Source organism: Pinus tabuliformis, chromosome 8 (genome assembly GCF_031772625.1).
Source record: "Pinus tabuliformis cultivar Carrire ecotype Pingquan chromosome 8, CPIR1, whole genome shotgun sequence".
Classification (NCBI taxonomy): domain Eukaryota; kingdom Viridiplantae; phylum Streptophyta; class Pinopsida; order Pinales; family Pinaceae; genus Pinus; species Pinus tabuliformis.
Window position 1 is genome coordinate 1,370,083,289 of NC_142294.1, and position 23,414 is coordinate 1,370,106,702.

A 23,414-nucleotide genomic window follows, 5' to 3' on the forward strand; every position below is an offset into this window, starting at 1 on the left:
AGGTGTCAAGAGATCTCATAGTCCTTCACTGTTTGTCAACGCATCACAGTTCTTCGAATCATAGATAGGTTGCTCATAATTTCAGATTAGGATCCTTAAACTCACATAACAATACCTTTCATAAAATTGCACTAAAGCTCGCATATGTGCCCAGCGTTGAAAAATGTAACTAGGTTCAGTCTTCATAAATTGTACTTGAGTCAAAATGTAATATATTTGTCAAAAGAAAGCAAAAAGAATTTTATTATTAATTGAATTGACTTGTTAAAGCATGGGTTTCATGCTTGGGTCAATTGTCTTAGGTCAAGCCTCCATTGTAGGCTTTAGGTTGTTGTCAAAATCAATTTTTGTTTGGTCAAAGACTCCTCCATCAAAGTCTCCTTGCTGTTGGCCTAAAAAAGAATCATCATCAAGTCGACTTCCCTCAATGAACTCATGTCGGCCTAACCTTATAAAGACACTTCTCTTCATGAACTCATGTCGACTCATTTATGATGGAAAAACAACTATATATACAAGCCTAAGGACTTCACATCAAGCACTGTGAAGACCTCAGATTTCAGAGAAGTTTTTCGGTTATCTCAGAGAGAAGAATTTCAGTGATCTCAAAGACGAATTTCGGTGATGTCAGAGATAGTTTTTCGGTAATCTTAGAGAAACAGAATTTCGGTGATCTAAAATGACAAGTTTGGATTTCAGAGAGAAGCTTTTTCGGTACTAGTACAGTGAGACAGTTCAGATGTTTTCCAAAAGATGGGTTCATAGAATCTCGATGAAGGCACAATATAATGAAGATATAACTTTGCTATAACTTGCAGAGATGATTTTAGTGGTACCACAGTGACAAGGTCTCAATAACGACAAGGTCTCGATGCTATCACAGTAATAAGAATTCGATACTATCACAACGACAAGGACTTAGTGCTCACACAGTGACATGAATGATAAACTGAAGAAGATCAAACAAGGATGACTTGATGGAGGAAGTCTCTAGCCTAGGTTGTGAGGGTAATGGTTATCTCATCTTGTTTTGAATCTACTGAAGGAAGAATTCTTGACCGGGTTTTCCCTTAGAGTGGGGTTTTTCCCTGGCTGTGTGCCTACATCTTGTGTCCTCTTCTATTTGTTGATTGGCATTAGTCTTGATGATAATGAGAAGATAAATTGAATGCAAAGATAATAATAATAAACCATCACAAGATAATGTCATAATAAGAGAAATCAATTAACTTGCCACCTCCTTGGATTTCTCAACATGGTATCAGAGCTATGGTGGAAAAAGGTTGAAAAATCACCTTATTGGCAAGAAGGTTTTGGTAATGAAGAAAAGTCACTGTTTGAGATTGAATCCATTGTCAAGAGTAGATCGAAGCAGTTCAGATAGAACAATGATGCATTTCTGTGTATCTTAGTGAACTGTTCAGATCAATTTCAGAGTGATAAAGTTCGATGAATATATTTCATTGTGATTACAGGACAACGTAGAAGTATTCAAGTTAAAACATTGATATGTTTTGAATACCAAGTTATCACAAGTGCAATAAAGAAGGCCTACAACGAAAAGGAACTCGAAGATCTATGACTACAAAAAATATGATAAGGGCTACTGCAGACCAAGGATGAGGCCATCTCCACATAACCGAGGAATCCGAAGTCTGTCCTATGGAGAAAGGAACTCAAGCCTTGAGGATCTGAATTAATATTTTGAGTACGAGGTACCTACTCAAGGAAATCAAGAAGTATTGTCCCTTAATAAGATGCACATGCAACAAGTCTAATGAGCTATCAAATCAGAGGTATGTAAACACAAGGTACGTATGCTCATAAGCTTTTAGATTTTCAATATATCTAATCTTAAATGGTTCATACAAATCCTAGTTTATAGCTAGTCTAGGGTAAAGATTGTAATCCCTTGATAACATATGAAAATCTCATATTAGAACCTTAATCCTTATCTTCTAGGGTTTACAAGTAGTCTAGAATGTCAAGTAAGAGTTCTAATTGAAAGAATGAATAACTTGATCTTCGATATCATAGGATTCCATCCTCCATGGTTACGTAGAAGATCTAACTTGAGAAATTAAATCATGTTCTTGGTATCACATGTTTTGTTGGAAAGTATGTATTATAGGTACAAATGATCATGGCTTAATACAAAGAGAACACTTCAAGGAATCCTTACAAGGTTTGTCAAGGAACATCTCCAGGTATGTCTTAGACTATAAAATTCTCTTAATATAAAAAGTACGTTCATCTTATTTTGAAATTTGTATTACTAACATCTTTTTGTCTAGCTTCCTTGAATCTTAAAGATTCTTGATTGGGTGATTCATCATTAGATAAATCTACCCTCCTCATATCTCTAATTACTCTTATGGAACCCTAGAAAGGTTCATTGTAAAAACCTTAACTCAAGGGTATGTTAATGATTGTGTGAAATCCTAATCTGCTTAGGGTTATTGTTGAAAGAAAATATCTGATGTTTTGATGAAGTCTAAAGTAACTGATTGATGCTTGGATGATGCCTTGTTTGGGGTTTTGGTATGGTTATGGAAACCCTAACGTGTTAGGGTTGAATGATAATGTCTAAAATCCCAAACCTTTAAAGTATTGGTAATTTAAGGTTTGCTATGTTTTGTATTGAAACCCTAGATCATTAGGGTTTGTAGTGTATAAGCAAGACCCTTATAATGTCTCAAACATGAAATCCTTGGATGTGTGTTTGTCCGATCAAACCCTAGTCTGATCAAGTATGTTATATGTCTAACTCTTATTGATATTTGTGTTGTTGGGTTCGACTAACACTTGTTGTGATATGCTTGTGCATGGTGATGGAATCCTAGATGTATGAGTTGACCTGTTTGTCGGTAGTCACGATTCCTAGGGTTTGGAACCAAGCCCTAGTCGAAGTTTGTTTCTCTAGGATGATAGTATTTATGAATTCTAGGGTTTTGGAGTTAAGCCTTAGTAGAAGTAAAATCTCTGATATATGATGACAATATGATAATTTGAGATTTGTGTAAGAATGTTGAAATCTGAGTTTTAGTTATGATTAATGAAAAAATTTAGGGTTTGCAACAAACCCTAATGGAAGCTAGTCATGTTGTTGATTGAGCTGTGATTGGTTTTGATTGTTAAAATCTCATGTATGAAAACTAGGGTTTATATGAAACCCTAGTGGGAAGTCTAACATATGAATTATGAAAGTTGTTAGCTACCTTGTAAATCTATATTTGTTTGAATTATTTCTAGGGTTTGCTATATGTTATAGTAGGGTATGTCATACCTTTGGAAGAAACATTGAAATCCTAGATGTAATGAAAGTTGTTATTAAATAAGCATTGATGAAGTAGTCTATGATTTCTGTTAAAGTCCCTAGCAAGATGTTGAAGAGTATGTGTCTCTTGTTTATAAGTTTGGGCATTTGATATATAAAGTTGAATGCTTCCGTGATTTTGATATGGTTAACCTCATGCTTCTATAGATTTGGTTGTACTTGCTATCTAAGTTGTGCAGGTACGCGATCTTTAAGTTAGTGAAGATGTTCGTAAAGAAAAGTTGATGTGATAAGCATGATGTGAATGGTAATGGTAATGATAACTCCGATGAGAAGGATGGAAGTCACGAAAGATTCTCCAATGTTGTAAAGAAGAAGTAGAACTCCCTAAGTTAAGAGGGAGCTTTGATGAAATCTCCCTAGGTTAAGAGGGAACTTGATTGAAAGAAATCTCCCTAGATTGAGAAGGAGCACAGACGAAAGGAATCTCCCTAGGATAAGAGGATTGTTGAGAATATACCTTGTACATGAATGATTAGATCCTCTCTGATTAAGAGGGAATGACGGATATGGTTCTCCACTTCATGTGTCATGCACTAGACCATGACTAACAACCGTGAGTCGTAGTGAAGGCCATGAGTGAGAGAAGGAAAAATTGGAGAATGTATTTTGAAGGGCTGCTGAGATAAGAAAAGCCTCATCGATTTGTGAAATATGTTGCTACAGGGGAAGTAGGAAAGGAAGCTGCATGGTTAAGGAATCTTCTATCAAAGATTCATTGGGAAAGCTCTAAGTTCTAATATGAAAAGTTGAGAAGCAACATCAAGTTGTTTGGAAGAATCTGAAGGTTTGTATGTATGTACATTTGAAAGTTTGTTACTGATTGGGGTTGTGTTTGTACAGGTAAATCTCTCAGAAGTTTTGATAACATGTTGGTTACCAATCAATTTGATTGGGTGAGATTGTTATCCTTGATCTGTTGGATCAAGGAGTGTTGAGGCTTTGTGGGTGAAGCATTGGCTGGGAGGACATTTGGGCGACACTTTGTGTTGATGTCTAGGTCCCGAAGTTGGGAGGGTTGTGTTGGTCATAGAGCTCTTTGTTGGTGATCTCAGAGAGAAGAATTTTGGTGATCTGAGAGAAGAATTTCGGTGATCTCAGAGATAGTTTTTCGGTAATCTCAGAGTGATAGAATTTTTGGGGATCTAAAATGACAAGTTCGGATTTTAGAGAAAAGTTTTTTCGGTACTATTACAGTGAAATAGTTTAGATCTTTTCCAGAAGATGGGTTCATAGGATCTCAGTGAAGGCACATTATAATGAAGATATAACTTCACTATAACTTGCAAAGATGATTTTGGTGATACCATAGTGACAAGGTCTCAACAATGACAAGGTCTCGATGCTATCACAGTGATAAGAATTTGGTACTATCACAACGACAAGGACTGAGTGCTCACATAGTGACATGGATGTTAAACTGAAGAAGATTAAACAAGGATGACTTGATGGAGGAAGTCTCTAGCCTAGGTTTTGAGAGTCTTGGTTATCTCATCTTGTTTTGAATCTATTGAAGGAAGAATTCTTGATCGGGTTTTCCCCTGGCTGCATGCCTACATCTTGTCTCCTCTTCTATTTGTTGATTGACATTAGTCTTGATGATAATGAGAAGATAAATTGAATGAAAGAATAATAATAATAAACCATCACAAGATAACGTCATAATAAGAGAAATCAAAGAAGTTGCCACCTCCTTGGATTTCTCAACACCAAGAAACTTGGATCACTCATACCACTGTTACTTGTATCAATTTTTATCATACTAAAGCACCTTGGGTCACATGCTTTGATCTCGGATCCACAAACAAAAAGGTATTTCGTATCCAATACTATGCCTTTTCTGGAAATCATATTACAATTGCATCAATTCATCAAAAGAGAACTCGTATAGTAGTCATTCAAAGCAACATGTTCATCAGACTTGTATTACTTGTTGTAGAGAATTCTCGGATCTCTATCATAAAGATCTCAGATAGGCAAAAGATAAACTTGCAATGGACAATCGTCTTTATTTCAGGGGGAACTCAGATTACTTGTTATGCCCAAAGAAAAATCTTTTATATGTGCTAAAATCAGAGGGATGAGTTTGTATGAAGCTCAAATCAGCCCACATTCGGACTTGTATTAGACTTTGGATTCTTGTAGTAGTGACTAAGAGAGTGTTGTAGTCTTTCTTCTTTTCCAAATTGCCAACAATTTGTGATCTTTGGCCTCCTTCTGCCAACCTTAGCTCTAATACCATGTTGGAAAATCAAGGTATTTGTAGATTAGAGTTGCTTTTTCTTACTTGATAATTACTTGTGATATTAGTTGCCCTTTTATTACTTTTTATTTCTTCTTCGTCAAGCAATTAGCAAACATGAAGATCACAAGAACACAAAGAACACAAAATATAGGCTCTAAGCCAGGGCAAAACCCCTCCAAGGGGAAAACCTAGAAATAATACTTCTCTTCTTATAGAATCAAATCAAAGTGAGATCTCCAAGACCCAAAGACCAAAACTAAGACTTCCTCCAAGCACCAAGTCAACCCTTCAACAAGACATCTTTCAAACAAGTCAAAGTCCATCACAGTCAATGAAGGTCAAACTCTCCAAAATTTGCTCCAGTCAGAGTCTCAGCCCTCTACTTCATGTTTGCGATTTGTACCCGCAATTCTTGGTCTTGCAACTTGCACATAAAATCTAATTCTTCACACATGTGGGCAAAAGAAGGGCAAACTTCAAGTCTTGTTCCTGTGCTTTTGACTTCTCCTTTTCTCCTTGACTTTTGATTTTGAATTTCTTCTTGTCTTGGTGCAAATTGAACTTATGTGTTGTGTGTGCAAATGTGTCCAAGTATCTTCCTATATATACCCTTCTCAAGAGGTCAAAGGGGCCTCTCCTAGGTCGACTTTTCTTGGTAGGGCTGACTTGGTCATGGAGGACAAAATGACTCTTCTTGACTCAAAAATAATAATTTTCTTTTGTTACAAAGAGTTCAAATGGGACTATAACAAATATTATTCTTTGATTGACCAAGCCCTAGAATCATGAAGAACATGCTTTGACCTAGACTTGAGCATGAAACCCATGCTTAAATAAAATTATTTTTCTTTTTATATAAAATATACAATGTCATGATTACAAAAGTCATTCTGAAGATCGAATCTAGTTACATTCTCCAACATTCTGTGGGGTCAAAAGACATCCTGATTTTTCATATGATTGGGGGCTTCCCGAGGATGCCCCTATTAGATAGGAGACAACTTGGCAAGTGGTTCCCCTATGTTTTGGGGGTGACATGGGATGTCCATTGCTTGCTACCTCATCCTTGGATGTAGGGGATATGAGAAATTCCTCCCCAATCCTTGGGGAGAACAAGATTCTCAAAGAAACAATTAGTGTGAAATTTACATTGATTGCAATAACTGGAATTTAATCTCCTAACTTATGCAGTTTATTTGAATTAAAAAATTACAACAAATAACGATAAATTCACTATCGCAATGTTCACAAATTTCAATACATGAACTGAGAAATATATTCACACACAAGATAGATGACACCAATATTTTTGGACAAATGTCCCTAGAAAACCCCAACTTGGGGAAAACTACTGCATCGGATGAGGGTCTATATTATTAATTCTTTAGCAATTTGAGAAATTTCAACTGCTTGCTTGGTGATGGCAAAGCTCCGACAATTAATAATCTCCACTGGTAAAATAATCTAGAGACAAATTCCCCTCTGTAAATCGATTTGGCCTCTTCCAACAAACTTGCACTCCTCCCTGGCACTCGCACTATTGTCCAGAAATGTGAACTGCTTGCTTTGGAAAATTCACACAACCTGCAAGAATCTCTCCCCGCAAGTAAAACTGCCTCCCTCTGCCTCCTGAAGCTACTCGCACCTCCTCTGGCAATTCTTCCGGGTACAAGAAATGGAAATATTGCTCCAGCTATGTGCATTGGGTAAATCGACTAACTTGCACTAGTTGAATCGACCTCCTCTTTTGCAGATAAATCGACCTCCTTTCCTATCACTAGAACATTGGAAAATCTATGGAAATCCTCTCTGGAAATCTCCTCCCAAATCTCTGTTGAAACCCTTGTTGTTGATGTCTCCCTCTGCTTCAACTGTGCCCTTGCTATCTTTGCAACTGGGTGAGTCGAACTGCTCAAGTGTGTCTCTCCAACCCCATCGATTTGCTCTTATAATCTCTCGTTGAGCAATCAACGACCATGATCTAATCACAATTGATGGCTAAGATCATCTTGACTCCATCAAGTGACTTTTCCGGAAGTCTCTAGAGAAAAATTGATTTCCCCAATTAATACTGATTAATTAAGCTATTTCCCTAAGTTAGACTTAGGAAAATTTAATTAATTGCTTAATTAAATCTAATCAAGGCCTTTTCTCGCGAAACCAATTCTGGGTATTGGAGAAAATGTGTTCCTTAGCCTCATAGACACCATAGAGACTAGAACAGTTGTCTTGGCTACACCAACTAACAATTAGAAGCTTACACTCTTTTTGAGGTTTTATTCTTCTTGGAGATCTGAATAACATAGTAATGTTGGGTTCACCTTAACATTTTTCTCTTTGTAGGTCTCGTAAATATTGCAACAAGATCTAGAATACTTTATCAAGTTTAGGTCTTGGTTTTACATGTTGATCTTTGCACTTCGTTCATATTTCTTTCATTTTTGAAAACATATTTCTAAAATTCCCAAAATTGGGATATTTTTCTTATTTTAAACAACTTCACTAGTGTAAGGTAAAATCTTTAGTTTGCTTATCCAGTGTTTCCTGTTTGTTCTCACTCTTGCAGAAAGCTTTTGTACTTTGATTTTCTTATGTTTGGCACAAGTTCTCATGCTTCTTAAGATCACCATCTCTTTCATTGTTGTCACTTGCTTTTGCAAGTTTTGCCATGTTCCTTGATGCATTGTTTTTCTATGTTGCTGGTGTGTTTCGCTGAACTTTCTCTATGATTTGATGATCCGTTCATCATTTGGAACTGCATCTACGTACCCATTCTGCATCTGAGATCATTCAGGATATCTCTATTGGAAAATATATATGCTGCACGGGTTCGCGAACCCGGGGGTGGGGTTCTCAAACCCTTCCCGGGTTCTCGTCCCCAAGTACCGGATTCAACTATGGGTTCTTTTGAGAAGAATCCATAAGAACCGGGTTCTCCATCAAAAAATTTGGGTTCTTTTGCCTTGACGGGTATGGAGAACCTTGATGATGGGTACTTGGAAACCCAATATCGGGTTCTTTAGGGTTCTTTGGGGTTCATTTTAGTTTTTATTTTTAAATTTTTAATCAATTTAATGGGCTTCCCCTAATATTCCAGGAAGCTAGTTCTTCATCTTGCGAGAGGAATTGGAGTACTTATTCCTTTATCCATTCAGTAAAGAGAAATAGGTTGGGCTCAAAGAAGGCAAAGAACTTAGTGTAGATTCATAACACACTTCGTCTCATATCTCGAAAAGACCCTGGGTACAAGGAGGGTCCTTTCAAGAGATGAGACCAATACATAGATGATGCTTTGTGTGTGGATGAGGAGATTCAACAAGATGGCCTTCTTGAGCTACCTCCAGTTGCTATGGATGAGCAGGAGCCTCAAGATGAGAGTGATTCCTACCTGGAGAGCATGCTAACTGAAGATCTGAGTAATGCTGATGACATGGATGTTGATGACATGGCTTGAGGAAGCCATGGTTCCTTATTAGCTATTTTTATTTTAAAATTTTAAAATTTCCTACTTCTTGTTTGGAGATGCCTTAAGGCAAATTTTGAATGTAGTATGACAATGGACATATATCATGATTCTTATTAATATGTAAACTCCAATTTGCACTTGATATCAAACTAGAAATTTTGAAATTTCATAATGAATGTTGAATGTTCAATGATGTGTATGTTTAACTATATAAAGTTTAAATCATAAATATTTTAGTTTTCTTGTTTAAAGTTGAAAAATATACAAATTCATATATATTATAATTTATAAAATATAATATTTTTATATTATATATATAAATTATAATATACCCCCAACGAACCGATGCACCCTGTTTCAAAAAATGATGTACCCGTCCTCGAACACACGTTTCCTAGCAACATAGGAAAATATGGTAGCCATGGTCAGTATTTTCATCTTGAAAAAGAATGGAAATTTGCATTTTTAAATTTGCCTCCAAATTATTAGGTCGGTTGGGCCCCTAAGAGGCACTTGTTCGACCGCCACTTGAAGGCTATATAAAGGAGATCATTTCTCTTCATTTGTACACATAAATTTGGTCTCATGCATCTCTGATCCAACAAAATTATAGGGGGGTGAAATTTTAGGAGGTTGAAATTCTAGGGAGGGCCGAAATTTCAAGGACTTGGATTTTGACATGGCACTTGATCATGATTTTGGTTACTGGTTTGGCTATTATTATGCTATTTGTTATTTATGATGTATTCACAAATCTGAAAACTCTCTCTCATAAGGAATAACTTTTATTGGATTTTTCCCCTGTGGGTTTTGACCTGGCTGTGTGCCTAATTTTTTGTCCCTTGTCTCTTTGTTTCATGGTTACTTTACTGCTCTTTCATGTTTGTTAGTTGATGTTTTTTCTTGTGTATAATTGCCTAAATGATATTGAATTTAATGCTATATGAAACTAATGTTTAATTGATCATTGAAGTAGTTATTAGGTGAAGAAAAACTTAATTCTAGCAGGTGCCCTGGAAACTCAACATGGTATCATAGCAAGGTTCGATGAGCAGTTGAGAAAATTTGGAGCATTTTCTAAGGTCTTTGTTCTCCTTCCGTGGCTTGATCAAGCTCCCTTGATGGTGTAATTCTATCCCTGTGGGAAAGTCAAGTTCCTGTACTGTGATCTGAATTTGAAAACATTGTGTTGAAGGTCTCTAAAATTGTGAACCATGTAAGAAAGGCTTAAAAAATTCTAATAGTTGAAGGCTTGAAGATGCGAAGTAACTTAAGTTGAAGTCCAAACCCCCAAAATGATTGCCAAATGGATCCAAGGAGGTCCCTGTCTTTGTAATTATGGGAGCCTCTAATTCTGTCACTGTGAAATGGTGCGAGTAATATCTCTTAAGGAGTGAAGATCTGAAGCTAGGATAAGTTCAAATTTCATCTAACCTCACTTGTTCTTTTCCTTATGCAAACTCTGTGGCTCATATCTATGGCATGCGAGCTTTGTGAAATCTATACAAACCTATGGCACAATAGAATGATGCAAAGTACGAGCTTGTTCTCTAAGGTATGACCAAGAAAATTAATCCATTTTTCCGGTGGTACGTCCCGTCATGGTAAGCAAAAAATTGTTGAAAGTGCAAGTATGGGCTTGCATTAGAGATTGGTGGCATGTAACATCTTTCTGTGGCATATGATATATCACTATGACTCGTCTCTATTGTGATCGCATCACCACAAAGGCATCATGATTCTTGATTCACTATACACAGAGAGGCACTCATACTACTCACATTGACATTGCATAACGTGATAGAGGCATCGCTTATCAATGTGCGGTAAATGAAACTCACATAAATCTTGTGGTTTTGAAGTTCGAATCTACAGTAAGGTGGCTCGCAATGACTTGTAGCTTGCACTCTTATCTTGAGGCTTGGATCATCAGTACGCTCGTACCTATAAACAATAATTCATGCGCTTTACACACTATGACTCACTCACACCCTTTTCTCTATAATCCTCTATGGCTTGTCTCTATTGATCATCTCTGCGACTCACTGTGGGCAACATACCTTCGTGTTTGACTGACATTGACTGTGACGTATAAGATATGGTGTTGACTGCATTGGATTTCATCACTGACCTTTGACTAGCAAGTAACGTATGACAAAGACTCTTATGATATGGATATGAGTGGTATTATAGTGTTGAGCTATGTCACAAGGTTTATCGAACTTTAACCTTGAGGTTCTAATTTTGGCGAACCTTAATTTTTTTTTGAGGTTTGGTGAACCTCATCAAACCTCATAGCCATTGACCAAGTCCATAGATCGAAACTCATAACCTCATGTCACAACTCAAGCTTGTAATTTATCCTTGCAGTTTCCATGTCTGTGAGCATTTTTGATGTTTACTGATGTTGATTTATTACTATTTTATCCTATAATTCATTATATATATATAGACGAACCTAATGGCGAACCTCATAAAAAAATTCGAACCTAAACCGAATCTAATCATTGCCGAACCCGAACTCGAACTTGAACCATGTGACATTGGTGTTGAGAACATAGTTAGAGCAAAATCGTGATTTACATAACAGTGAGATACTGAATTATGGCAGTTGGATGGTGTGACCGTTGAGACAAAGTAATAGTCTAAAGGACTCTTAAAATTATAAATATATGACAGTATGTGTAGCAACCATGAAATGAAGCCGAGCTACCAATGATATTTGACGAAGCAATAAGAATTGCTATGTTAGCTTTCTACATAGCTTGTGTCGACATTTCTCTGAGGTTCAATGACTCGTTGTATGGCTCGCTCATGTAACTTGCATCTATTTGATCTGGATTTGGTGGAATGTTGGAGATTTACATAACTGTGATAACAATGACTTTGTTGACATCGTGAAACTATGACATTGTTGGTAGGAAAATAGTGATCTTGGCTGACAATAAATCAATGATCCATGTAACAGTGAGAAAGTCACCACAATTGATTTGAGTATATAGCATAAATTTTGCGTAGAAGCTCTTGAAAGAAAATTCCAAAACCCTTGCCAATAACTGTTAACCCTACCTCGATATTAAAGGTTGAGAAAATGTTGGGCTTATGAATTGATTGCTAAAAGATCTGACATTTTGATGTTGAGGTTGATTTGCAGGTTGGATTCTAAAAGGACTCAAGACCAAGAGGGAGTTGTCTTGATCTCAAAAGGTAAGTATCTTGTGTTTCTCTTGTTGTTTCAATTAAAACTGACATTGGACTATCTATGATTTGTAAAAGCCTAGGTTGGGTTTGGAGAAGAAAATCTAAATCTAATGAACCTAACCCTAATTCCTTGTTGATAATATGGACTCATTGATAATGATGTGGTTTTGTTGATGACGTGGACTCGTTAATGATATAGACTTCTTAATGATGTTGATGCGAACTCTTTATCGATGTTGATGTAAACTCCTTGAAGATGTGGATGATGAACTCCTTGATGATGTGAGCTCTTTGATGCTGATATGGACTTTTCGATGATGCGGATGATAATATGGACTCCTTGAGGATGTTGATGTGGACTCCTTAATGATGAATGATGCGTACTCTATGATGTTCACAATGTGTACTCGCTGTTGATGATAGATACTCCTTGCTGACAGTGATTGATGACGTGGATGGTGATTGGACTCCTTGATGGTGATTTGAACTCTTTGATGATGATGATGAAGTGGACTCCTTGATGATGATGAGGATTGAACTCCTTGAATGAATTTCTCAATGATGATATGGACGAGATCAACTTCTTGATGATGACATGGACTCTGTGATGATATGATGATTATGATGATTCCTTAATGATGTGGACTACTTGATGATAATGAAGATATGGATTCATTAATAATGTATACTCTTTGATGTTGATGATGATGTGGACTAGTTGATAATGTAGACTCCTTGATGATGATGATGTGGACTTGTTGATAATGTAAACTCCTTGATGATGATGATGTGGACTCATTGATAATGTAGACTCCTTAATGATGACGACGACTCATTGGTAATGTAGACTCTTTGACGATGATGATGATGTGGATTGTTGATAATGTAGACTCTTTGATGATGTGGACTCGTTGATAATGTAGACTCTTTGATGATGATGATGTTGTGGACTCGTTGATAATGTAGACTCTTGATGATGATGATGATGTGGACTCGTTGATAATGCGGACTCCTTGATGATGACGATGATGATGATGAGGACTCATTGATAATGTAGACTCATTGATGATGATGATGTGGGCTTGTTGATAATGTATACTCTTTGATGATGATGATGATTTGGACTCATTGATAATGTAGACTCCTTGATGATGTTGATGATGATGAGGACTCATTGATAATGGAGACTCTTTGATGATGATGATGATGATGATGATGTGGACTCGTTGATAATGTAGATTCCTTGATGATGATGATGATGATGATGAGGACTCATCGATAAAGTAGACTCCTTGATGACTTGGACTCCATGAACTTTGTTGATGATGCGAATCTCCTTAATGATGATGTGAACCCTTTGATGATGATGTGGATTCCTTGCTAACATGGACTCCTTGATGATGCAAACTTTTTAATGATGTGAACTCTTTGATGATGGTATGAACTCCTTGATGATGTGATGAAATTGACTCGATCTGAGAAAGCTGACACACTCTCAAAAGATAAGTATTATCTTGATTGTTTCATTATGAGTCTCTTGGCTTGCTTGGTTGTTCTTGTTCTTCCATTACGTCCCCATGAGGATTGCAGGTACATAATGAAGACTGCCAAAGTGTGGCAAATAATTGGAAATGATGGAAAAACAATGTGACAAAAAGACTCGTGATAGGCCTTGTACTCGAAGGGAGTAGATAAGATTAACTTGATTGAAGCACGTTTCTATGAAGATGACTAGAAATTTCGAAGACTGATGTTGATCCAGATATGCTAAAGATGAGCCCACGATTTTTCTGCTATGTAGAGGACTTCTGTGTAAGAGGGAGTTGCTTTTGTAAAGGCACGAGCCTGGTGATATCTTTGGCACAATGGACTGCAGGCCCATCGACATCTCCCCAATAAACGATCTGAAGATGCTGCAAGACTCTGATAATGACTTGGTTGATTCTCTGATTGGTTCGTTGATCTATCTGATGATGTTTATTTCCGATGAAGTCTATTGTTATCTGCTAGATTCGATTATGGTTTGCTGAATTCTACTCTAGTTGTTGATGCTTGCTTCTGTGAGAAGATGCTTGTTATCTGTTTGATTCAATTGTGGTCTGCTAGATTCTACTATGGTTGTTGATGCTTGCTCTTGAGAGAAGCCATTTATTATCTGCTGGATTCGACTATGGATACTGATATTCACTTCTATGGTTGTCGATGATTGCTTCTGTGAGAAGCCACTACTGAAATCTATTATTGTTTGTTGATAGCTGCTGATGTTTGCTTCTAAGAGAAGCCACAACTGATGTTGGATGAACCACTGAATGTTGTTGTTTACTGAAATATTTGAGGTCCACCATGACTACATTTATGAAGATGAACTGGTTGCTGATGTTTATGTGACGAAATTGGAATGAATGAGAATCCCCTTGAATAGGGAGCACTAATTACATAGCATCATATTATGGACCATTTCCTATAGGTTGTGTGCCGTGAGACCTTGTGGTCTGGGAGATGTGTTGTTGATTCCTCTTGTAGGCTGTGTGTCGTGGGGCCTTGTGGTCCGGGAGATGTATTGTTGATTCCTCTTGTAGGCTGTGCCGTAAGACTTGTAGTCCGAGAGATGTATTATTGATTCCTCCTATAGGCTGTGTGCTGTGATACCTTATGGTCCGAGAGAGGTATTGTTGGTTCCTCCCTTACGCTGTGTGTTGTGAGACCTCATGGTTGGTGAGATGATTTGAGATGGATGCCATGTATCTTTCCTTATGATGAGATTGGTGATCTTTCCCTTAGGATGTGGGCTGTGAGACCTATGATTGGTCGGGGAGATTGATCGTGATAGAGAGAGAGATTTGTATTTGTGATCTCTTCCTTAGACCATGGGCTGTGTGACCTATGATTGGTCAGGAAGATTGATCTTGAGAGAAAGAATGAAAAGTACCTTCTTGGCTAAGAGAGAGTGTTGGAAAATATGTCAGCCATGGTCAGTATTTTCATCTTGAAAAAGAAATGGAAATTTGCATTTTTAAATCTGCCTCCAAATTTATTAGGTCGACTAGGCCCTTAAGAGGCACCCATTCAACCCCCACTTGAAGGCTATATAAAGGAGATCATTTCTTCTCATTTGGACACATCAACTTGGTCTTATGCATCTCCTATCCAACGAAATTACAGGAGGGCCGAAAGTTTAGGAGGCCGAAATTTCAGGATGAGGCTGAAATTCTAGGGAGGGCCGAACTTTCAAGGACTTTGATTTTGACAATGCACATGATCATGATTTTGGTTACTGGTTTGGCTATTATTTTGCTATTTGTTATTTTATTTATGATGTATTGATAAATCTGGAAACTCTTTCTCTCTCATAAGGAAAAACCTTTACTGGGTCTCCCTTGTGGGTTTTGCCTTGGCTGTGTGCCTAATTTTTTGAGTCTCTCGTCTCTTTGTTTCATGGTTACTCTATTGCTCTTTCATGTTTATTAGTTGATGTTTTTACTTGTGTATAACTGCCTAAATGATATTGAATTTAATGCATTGATCATTGAAGTAGTTATCAGGTGAAGAAAAACTTAATTTTGGCAGGTACCCTAGAAACTCAACAACCTGTTGTATGTGGCAAAAAATATTGAGATTGGATTAGATTGTAGGCAGTTTGTCGAAATCTACTTTTTCAGTGTGATGTTAACTCTGTACTAACTCATAGCCCCCTTATTTTTATTTTCTTCAGATTTTCTGTATCTGGTATGCACATTTTGGCATCCTTTTCACAATAAATTATTGACCTAAGCTGTAAAATAAAATAGAAATCTTTGCTAATCTCATCTTTGTTGCCGTAATTGGTTCTTGTTTTTAGATGTCTTTATATTATGCCCTTGATTCTTCCCTCACAATTAAGACCCATGAATTGCGTGCATTTTGGATCCATCTTCTGTTGTGTTAGATTGTTGGTATAGTTTAATATTTCCATTGTACATGCATCTGCAATTGGTTATTCTCATCATTTGATTTGTTTTCTTGCATATTACATTAATTCTAAGTCACATGACATGAGGACACGGAACACAGAGGACACGTAAATACAAGTATTCGGCACGAGACACAATGCCCTTGGAAACAGGACAGGGTGGACACGTTATATAGATATTTATATTAAAAAAATACATAGTGCCTGATCCATATTTTTTAGAAATTAGAACATCTACAGATATGAATCGTGATGATATCTATTTAGTAATTTACTAATTTAGTATTTACAATTTTAGAAGTAGTTAGTTTATTAATTTACTACATCAATGATGTTCACAGTTCAATGTTCATTGTTCATGTTATTAACAATTGTTCAAGCATATAGGAAACTAAAAATTTAGAAGTAGAACTTAGATATTAAAACCATAAATTGCAGATTTTTCATTTGGTCATAAAAAATCAAAATGTATTACATAGATGCCGAGGGTGCCATGGAAAATACAAATTAGAGTAGATACAAAATAGGTAGGAATATCATAGCTCGTCAGTGGTACTGGTCATGACTCTATCAATAGTCCAGGATTCCTCCATGTCATAATCACCATCACTATCACTTCCGTCTGACTCTTCACCGTCCTCCTCTATGCCCATACCAAGATCTCCTGCTGCATTTGTTGTGGAAGATGACCCCTCAGGAGGCTCATCATCAAAAGTGACTGGCTCTATCATTGGGTCATTAAGATCCACACTGGATAATGCTTCACGAACAAACATGAAATTGGCAGGAAAAATGGAAAAAAATAATGACGCGATGCTTTTTACTTTGGGATTTTAGTGGGACTCGTGTCCTAAAATCAGGACCTGTTAGGGCACGTGTCCAACACAGCCCAAACACGTGTTCTGATTTTAGGATACACTGAAAAATGTGTCAGACACGTTTTATGGGTCGTGTTTTGTCTGACATGCGAAATACGGGACACAAGACGCCGAAGGACGTGTCCTATAACTTAGTTGCTTATCCTCTTCATACATGGTGCATTTTATGATTGGCAAGTTCAAAATTTGTGTTGCCTTAATATTTACCTGAGATCATTGATATCTGGAGTGCTATTTACAGTGATCCCTTAACCTTGTGATTGTTTTTGTTTCTGCACTTAAATTGTAGTTCTTTTAGCTATGTATTTTATTCTTTTCTGCTGTTGATAAGAGTAGCAATAAGAGCTCCTTTTGCTTTCCCTCTGTATCTTCATGTACGATTGAGTTCCATTGACCCAACTTATTGTGCTTATTTGTTGGACATCGATAGAATCATCTCATCTTATAAGTGCAAAGTTTGCCCTCAAGAAAGTTCTTGATCTAAAAGGTTATCACCACTAAATGTGTTTATGAAGTGGTCAGTTTGGTTTGTGACACTGTTTTCTCTCGTGAACTTATTTGCAGGTTGTTACTAGCTTAGCAGATCCATCAGCCAATATCATATTTGGAGCTGTCATTGATGATAGGTATGCAGGAGAAATACATGTAACTATCATTGCTACAGGATTTTCTCAAACTTTTCAAAAAACATTGGTAACAGACCCAAAGGTTGCCAGGCAAGAAGCTCAGGAGGCTAAAGGATTGGAGTCTAGTAGAAAAGGTTCAGCTCCTGTTTCTTCTAGGCCTTCTGGTAGGAAGTGGCTTTTATGAAGGGGTGAAATATTTCAGTTGGACTGCAAGTTGCTAGATATATCAAATCCAGAATGCGAGTAACTTCATGATTGTCGTGAATACTGCATATTACTGCTCTCAATATCATTTGTACAAGAGGCAGTGGTGGCTTAAGCAGGAATGTAAAAACTCATTATAGAGACCACGCTTCTTTCATTTAGGAGGCGTTGTGAGTGGTTTTAATTGTTGGCAGTTTGTTTGATCCTCTGTGATCAATTAATGTGTACTTGTTTTCTTTGGAATGCTTCGATTCAAGTTTCTCAGCCCTAAGCATATCTTTGTATGATTTATGCTTCAAGATAACAAAACTAGAAAAACAGAAATACTTTGTGCCCCCTTGTTGATTTCACATTTTCGGAGATCAGTTCAGAAGATTATGTCAACGGAATTCCAGAAAGTGCTGAAGTGTTGACATTGAAATTGCAAGTGAAGCATAATGGGTGTTTTATGATGAATTTTATTCTTAAATTATATATATAACCTCCCAGGGAAACCTAAGGGATGCTTCCCCACATTAGTGTATATCATCCCAGTAAACCTGTCAGTGTAGACTAGTGTGTCTCAAAAGGATTTGAACCAGGCACCTGCTGGAAGCATATATTTCTTTCTTTAAAAATAAAAAAAATCCCAAAAGCCACCAATAAGTGGGAGTGGCAGTGGCAGATACAGGAGGGCTGGCAAGACATGGAGTTCAGGTAACAGTCAACGTACTTCTGTTGATCTCACTACAGTGCAAATTAGAGAATGCTACGGAGGAATGGACCACACTGTATTTGAAGATAAAATCATCAAACATCACAAAATTAACTTCTTCAATCTGCAATGTGTTATACAGGTTCAATGCAGTAGCTATACACGATTTCATTAAATTTAAATTATCAATACCAGGTACAGAACATGTAAGAGATGCTTTCTTTTTTATTTGAAAATGTTTAGTGATTAAAAGTTACTCGATGTAATAATAGCCCGTTAATATTTTGTAAGAAATTTCAAGAATTACGTATTTGAGTGCAGGAAAATGTGCATATGACAACATTTATGGCCAATGTTTTGGGCCGAAAATAAAGTATTCCAGTGTCAACATCTCAGGCATTGCAGATGCATATGTGCATAGAGGATCACTTCTACGTGAGCATTATCCACCACTCAAAAATTCCATAATCATCAGTGTCAAAATCTCCGAGCATTGCAGATGCATATGTGCATAGAGGATCACTTCTACGTGAGCATTATCCACCACCCGTCAAAAATGCCATAATGCCTTATGCCAAGATGGTGTTATATGAACTGCTCGGAACCATGAAACGGACTATATATGGAATGCTTGCTCATCATGATTCTAGGAATGCATGCCAACCATCTCACTGTTGCGGCACTCCATACACCCCAGTCATGGGAGTTTATGAGGGGTGAATAATGCTCACCGTTACTTCCATTTGGGGAGTCATCCCCTTGAGTAACATGCAAACTAACAGTTTAAGTTTCTAATAGCAACATAACTTTTTCAATTAAACCTCCACTTTCAGAACATCAAATACTTAGCTTGATATTGGTCAACCCTGACAATTGACAGCTACCTTGAGAGGAGCAATGCTATCAAAAGTGGATTGTTTATCAAACCAATAGAGCCCAAAAATGTGAATCAGAAAAAGAAATTGGACAAACAAACCGGTTGACCAAAAAATAAAATAAAATATTTAATTTTAAAGAAAAAGATATTATTCAGGTGCATCGTATGAATTCAAACTATTTATATACAAATATGCAAAAGTTCTCATTTATATGGAAAGAATACTTTTAATCAAAATAACATCTAGTGCAACATATGTCCGAACTAAAATACATCAAGAAACAAACTCTAAATGGTCTTTAGAGTCCAAAAATAATCATGGTACTAAATTTCCTCGTATTAGTGGGTCCAAGTTCATCCAACGAAGGTCTTTTTTGTTAAATGTTGGTGTCTAACTCTCCACAATCCACTCCGATGATGGATCAAAGTCACTCAAAACGGTTGCTTGATTTAGGCATATTGTTCAATGGGTTACATCTCAACCTAAGGCTGCATTGAACGTAAAACATGTTCAAGTTTTCTTGCTCCAAATAGTTTCTCTTTTTGGTACATATGCTTAAAATACATTCCAATTCCATTCACATCTTGAGACATTGCATGTTTGGTTTAATATCTAAATTACAAAGATTTCAAATTAAAGCATTGGCTACCAAATTGTTGCCATCAATAAATTGCAATAAAGGTTGAAGGAAAATAAGTAATAGTGAATGACTTTGAAACTTGGATTCAACTCTTGCAATGAGTGATATAATTTGAAAAGACATTTCTCATTTGGTGTATTCTTTGTTATGTTTTTTATAGTTATAGACATGCAAAGGTAACAATACTCCTTGAAATTGAAGGGCTTCCTTTGAATCTTGGGATCTGAGACTATGCGCTCAATGCATTTGTACAATTCCTCTTTCACCTCTCCATCTACTTCATTTTTTGTTGTTGTAATGATACTTTTCAAAGACAAAATATGAATCGATTGATTTTCAATGTTTGACAAAGTTTTTTTAATGAATATTAGAAATTATAAACTTTGAAAAGTAAAATCACATGCATTGGGTTTAAGTAATAACCAACTACATGTAAAGGCATATGGAGTTTATTCTCCATATAGGAAGATACTTGTCTTTTATTCCCATATGCCATTTTTATTGTCTTTTTGGATGGATTTATGGCCTCGTAAACAAAACCTATGGTGGGATTATCACCATCTATTATCTGCATTCTTATAAGAGGCTCCCTAAATGACAATATTTCTGCCTTTCTTCAAAAATAATTTTCAAATAGTCAACAACCTCATCCTTTAGTTGTTTCACTCCATTGAGGTGCACTCCATTCGTCGTAAAAAAACTTCTTCTGCAAGTTGGGTTTTTGTTGAACAACTGATTGCAATGAAAGAAAGTTTGTTGCAAATTGTGTGATGGTTGATCAAACAAGTTCTCTATTTTCAATGTGTTTCTTCATAAAGTTCAAAACCCATGAGTGGTTCTAGATGTACTTAGTTATGGATCGTGTATTTCCACACGCACCTTTGTCCACTCAATTTTGCCAATATTCTCAAGCATGCAGTCCAAACAATGAGCTGCACATGGAGTCCACGAAATGGTGGGGTTTTTTTCCTCCAAAATCCTTTGAGTTGCAACATAGTTGGAAGCATTGTCTATTATCACTTGCACCACATTTTCTACCCTTACTTCCACAAGTTCATCCAAGAGATGAAATAACGATTGTGCATGCTTCACCTAATAAAAAACATTCACAAATTTGAGAAACATGGTATCTTTTGGGTAGGCAATTATGAAATTTAAAATAATGCGGGATCTTCCATTAGTTCTTCCATCAAACATATTTGTGCATTTTGTTTTGTTTTGGTTTATGACTGCTTGAACTTTGTGAGGTACTCATCTAATATTTGAACTTTCATTTTGTAGAATTGACCCATTGATATTGTGAAAGCTAGGACTTTTGAAACTTGGACCCCATGCAACCATAACATCGATCGTAAGTTAATATGTAGAGTTAGTAGTGTTGAAAGGTATGTTTGCATTGTATCACCATTTAACAATGCATTCCCAAATAATGTCGTCTATATTTTTCATTTATCATTAATGGCAGGTTGAGTACTACAAGTGGTGTGAGGTACAAAGAATGAGTCAATCCCTTTATATGTGCTCTTCAAATTGGATGAACTAGAGGTAGAAGTAGAAACATATTCATCTCCAACCCTTTATGTGTGCTCTTCAAATTGGATGAAGTAGAACTAAAGTAGAAACATATTCATCTCCAATTTTGACAGGAAATTGGATGATTATTCAAAACTAGGGCTATGCCCTTCATGTTCAGGGTCTATGAAAACAACATCATCCTTTTTATTTTTGCCTATATCTTTTTAAACTTTCTTGGTATTGCTTTTCTATTAGGATGGATTTAATTAGACCCAACACTTTTAGGTCATTAGAGATACTATCACAAGATTTTACTTGCTTCCTCCAATGTGTTAAGTGTTCTTTAATCATATGGATCATCCCCTAGCGCTTTAACTTCTTCCCACAATGGTTGCATACTTTTATTACCCACTTTCCCCCCAAATGACAATGTAATCATGTTGGATTATTCTTGCTTTTAGGTGCCATGACAACATTTGCAACAACAAATAAAAGTCTGCATACAAAACCTTAGCAATTCTAAATTTGTAGGAAAAACACTAACAAATTTTAAGACAAAATACAAGAAAATTAGATATCATGACATGCCTTAAGAAGCTTTCAAATTGTTGACAAGAAAAGTAACTCAACAAATTTCTAACAATCCTCAAGAATCCAAAATGACCCCTTAAATCGCTTCCAAAGATAGCTTAAAAACAACCCAAGATCTTTGGGAAAGAAACCCTTGACGCAACTCCAAATTTTCCTAACAAATTCAACCCAAAAGCTTTCCAACTCAATCCTTCAATTAGCTCTCCAAATCTACCCAAGAGTCTCCTCAAAACAACCTTGCAAATACCTTTCCAAGCAAATACATTTCTTTCTCATAAATATGTTTGTGTAAATACCTTCCCTTGATAGAACAACTTTTGAAAGCAACGAGTCTTTCTTTTTGCATCAAAACAACATCAATTCCATTTCCGGAGGCATCACATTCCACAATAAAGGTTTTTGTGAAGTTTGGTGTAGCTAAGACTAGTGCTTGGCACATTGCCTTTTTAAGATGTTCAAAGACCTTAGTTTCTTATGGAGGCCAAGAAAATGCATCTTTCTTTAGTAATGTTGTTAAGGGTGTTGCTATTTTCCCATATTTCTTAACAAACTTGCAATAATACCATGTCAACCCGAGAAATTCTTGCAGATGCTTTCTGGTTGTGGGGATTTTCCATTCTTTAATGGCTTTAATTTTGTTAGGGTTTACCTTAACATCCTCATGAGATACAATATGACCCAAATAATCCAGCTTTTGTACTCCAAGGAAACATTTTGATGTTTTTGCATATAATTGTTTAACTTCCAATAGTTTGAGCACCCGGTCAACATGTTGAACATGATTCTTCCAAGACTTGTTGTAGATTAGTATATCATAAAAAATACTTACACAAATTTTCTAAGGGTGGGTTTGAAAATGGAATTCATCAAATTTTGAAATGTGGACGGTGCATTAGTAAGGCCAAAAGGCATGACCAAAAATTCATGATGACCTTCACGAGTTCTGAATGTTGTTTTCAGAATGTCTTCACTTTTCATTCTAATTTGATGATATCCTGAATGAAGATCCATCTTGGTGAAGTAAATTGCTCCATGTAATTCATTCATCAATTCATTATTGACAGGAATGAGAAATTTATCTTTAATAGTGAGCTTGTTGAGCTCTCTATAATTTGGAGACATACACCATGATTCATCCTTCTTGTGCACCAATATTACTGGAGCATAGAAAGAACTTTGACTAGGTTGAA

The 23,414-nt window shown here is 36.4% G+C and overlaps 1 protein-coding gene across 2 annotated transcripts in view; it reads left to right on the forward strand.

Annotated features, from left to right (window-relative positions):
* LOC149240598 (cell division protein FtsZ homolog 1, chloroplastic-like) overlaps window positions 1-17,945 on the forward strand; it is a 43,705-nt gene extending 25,760 nt beyond the window's left edge. For both annotated transcript variants that reach the window (XM_089373763.1, XM_089373764.1), the window contains exon 6: window positions 17,641-17,945. In XM_089373763.1, coding sequence (XP_089229889.1) covers window positions 17,641-17,886 — 246 coding nt within the window. In that variant the 3' untranslated portion in view covers window positions 17,887-17,945. The remainder of the gene's footprint in view (window positions 1-17,640) is intronic.
* The last annotated feature ends 5,469 nt before the right edge of the window (window positions 17,946-23,414 follow it).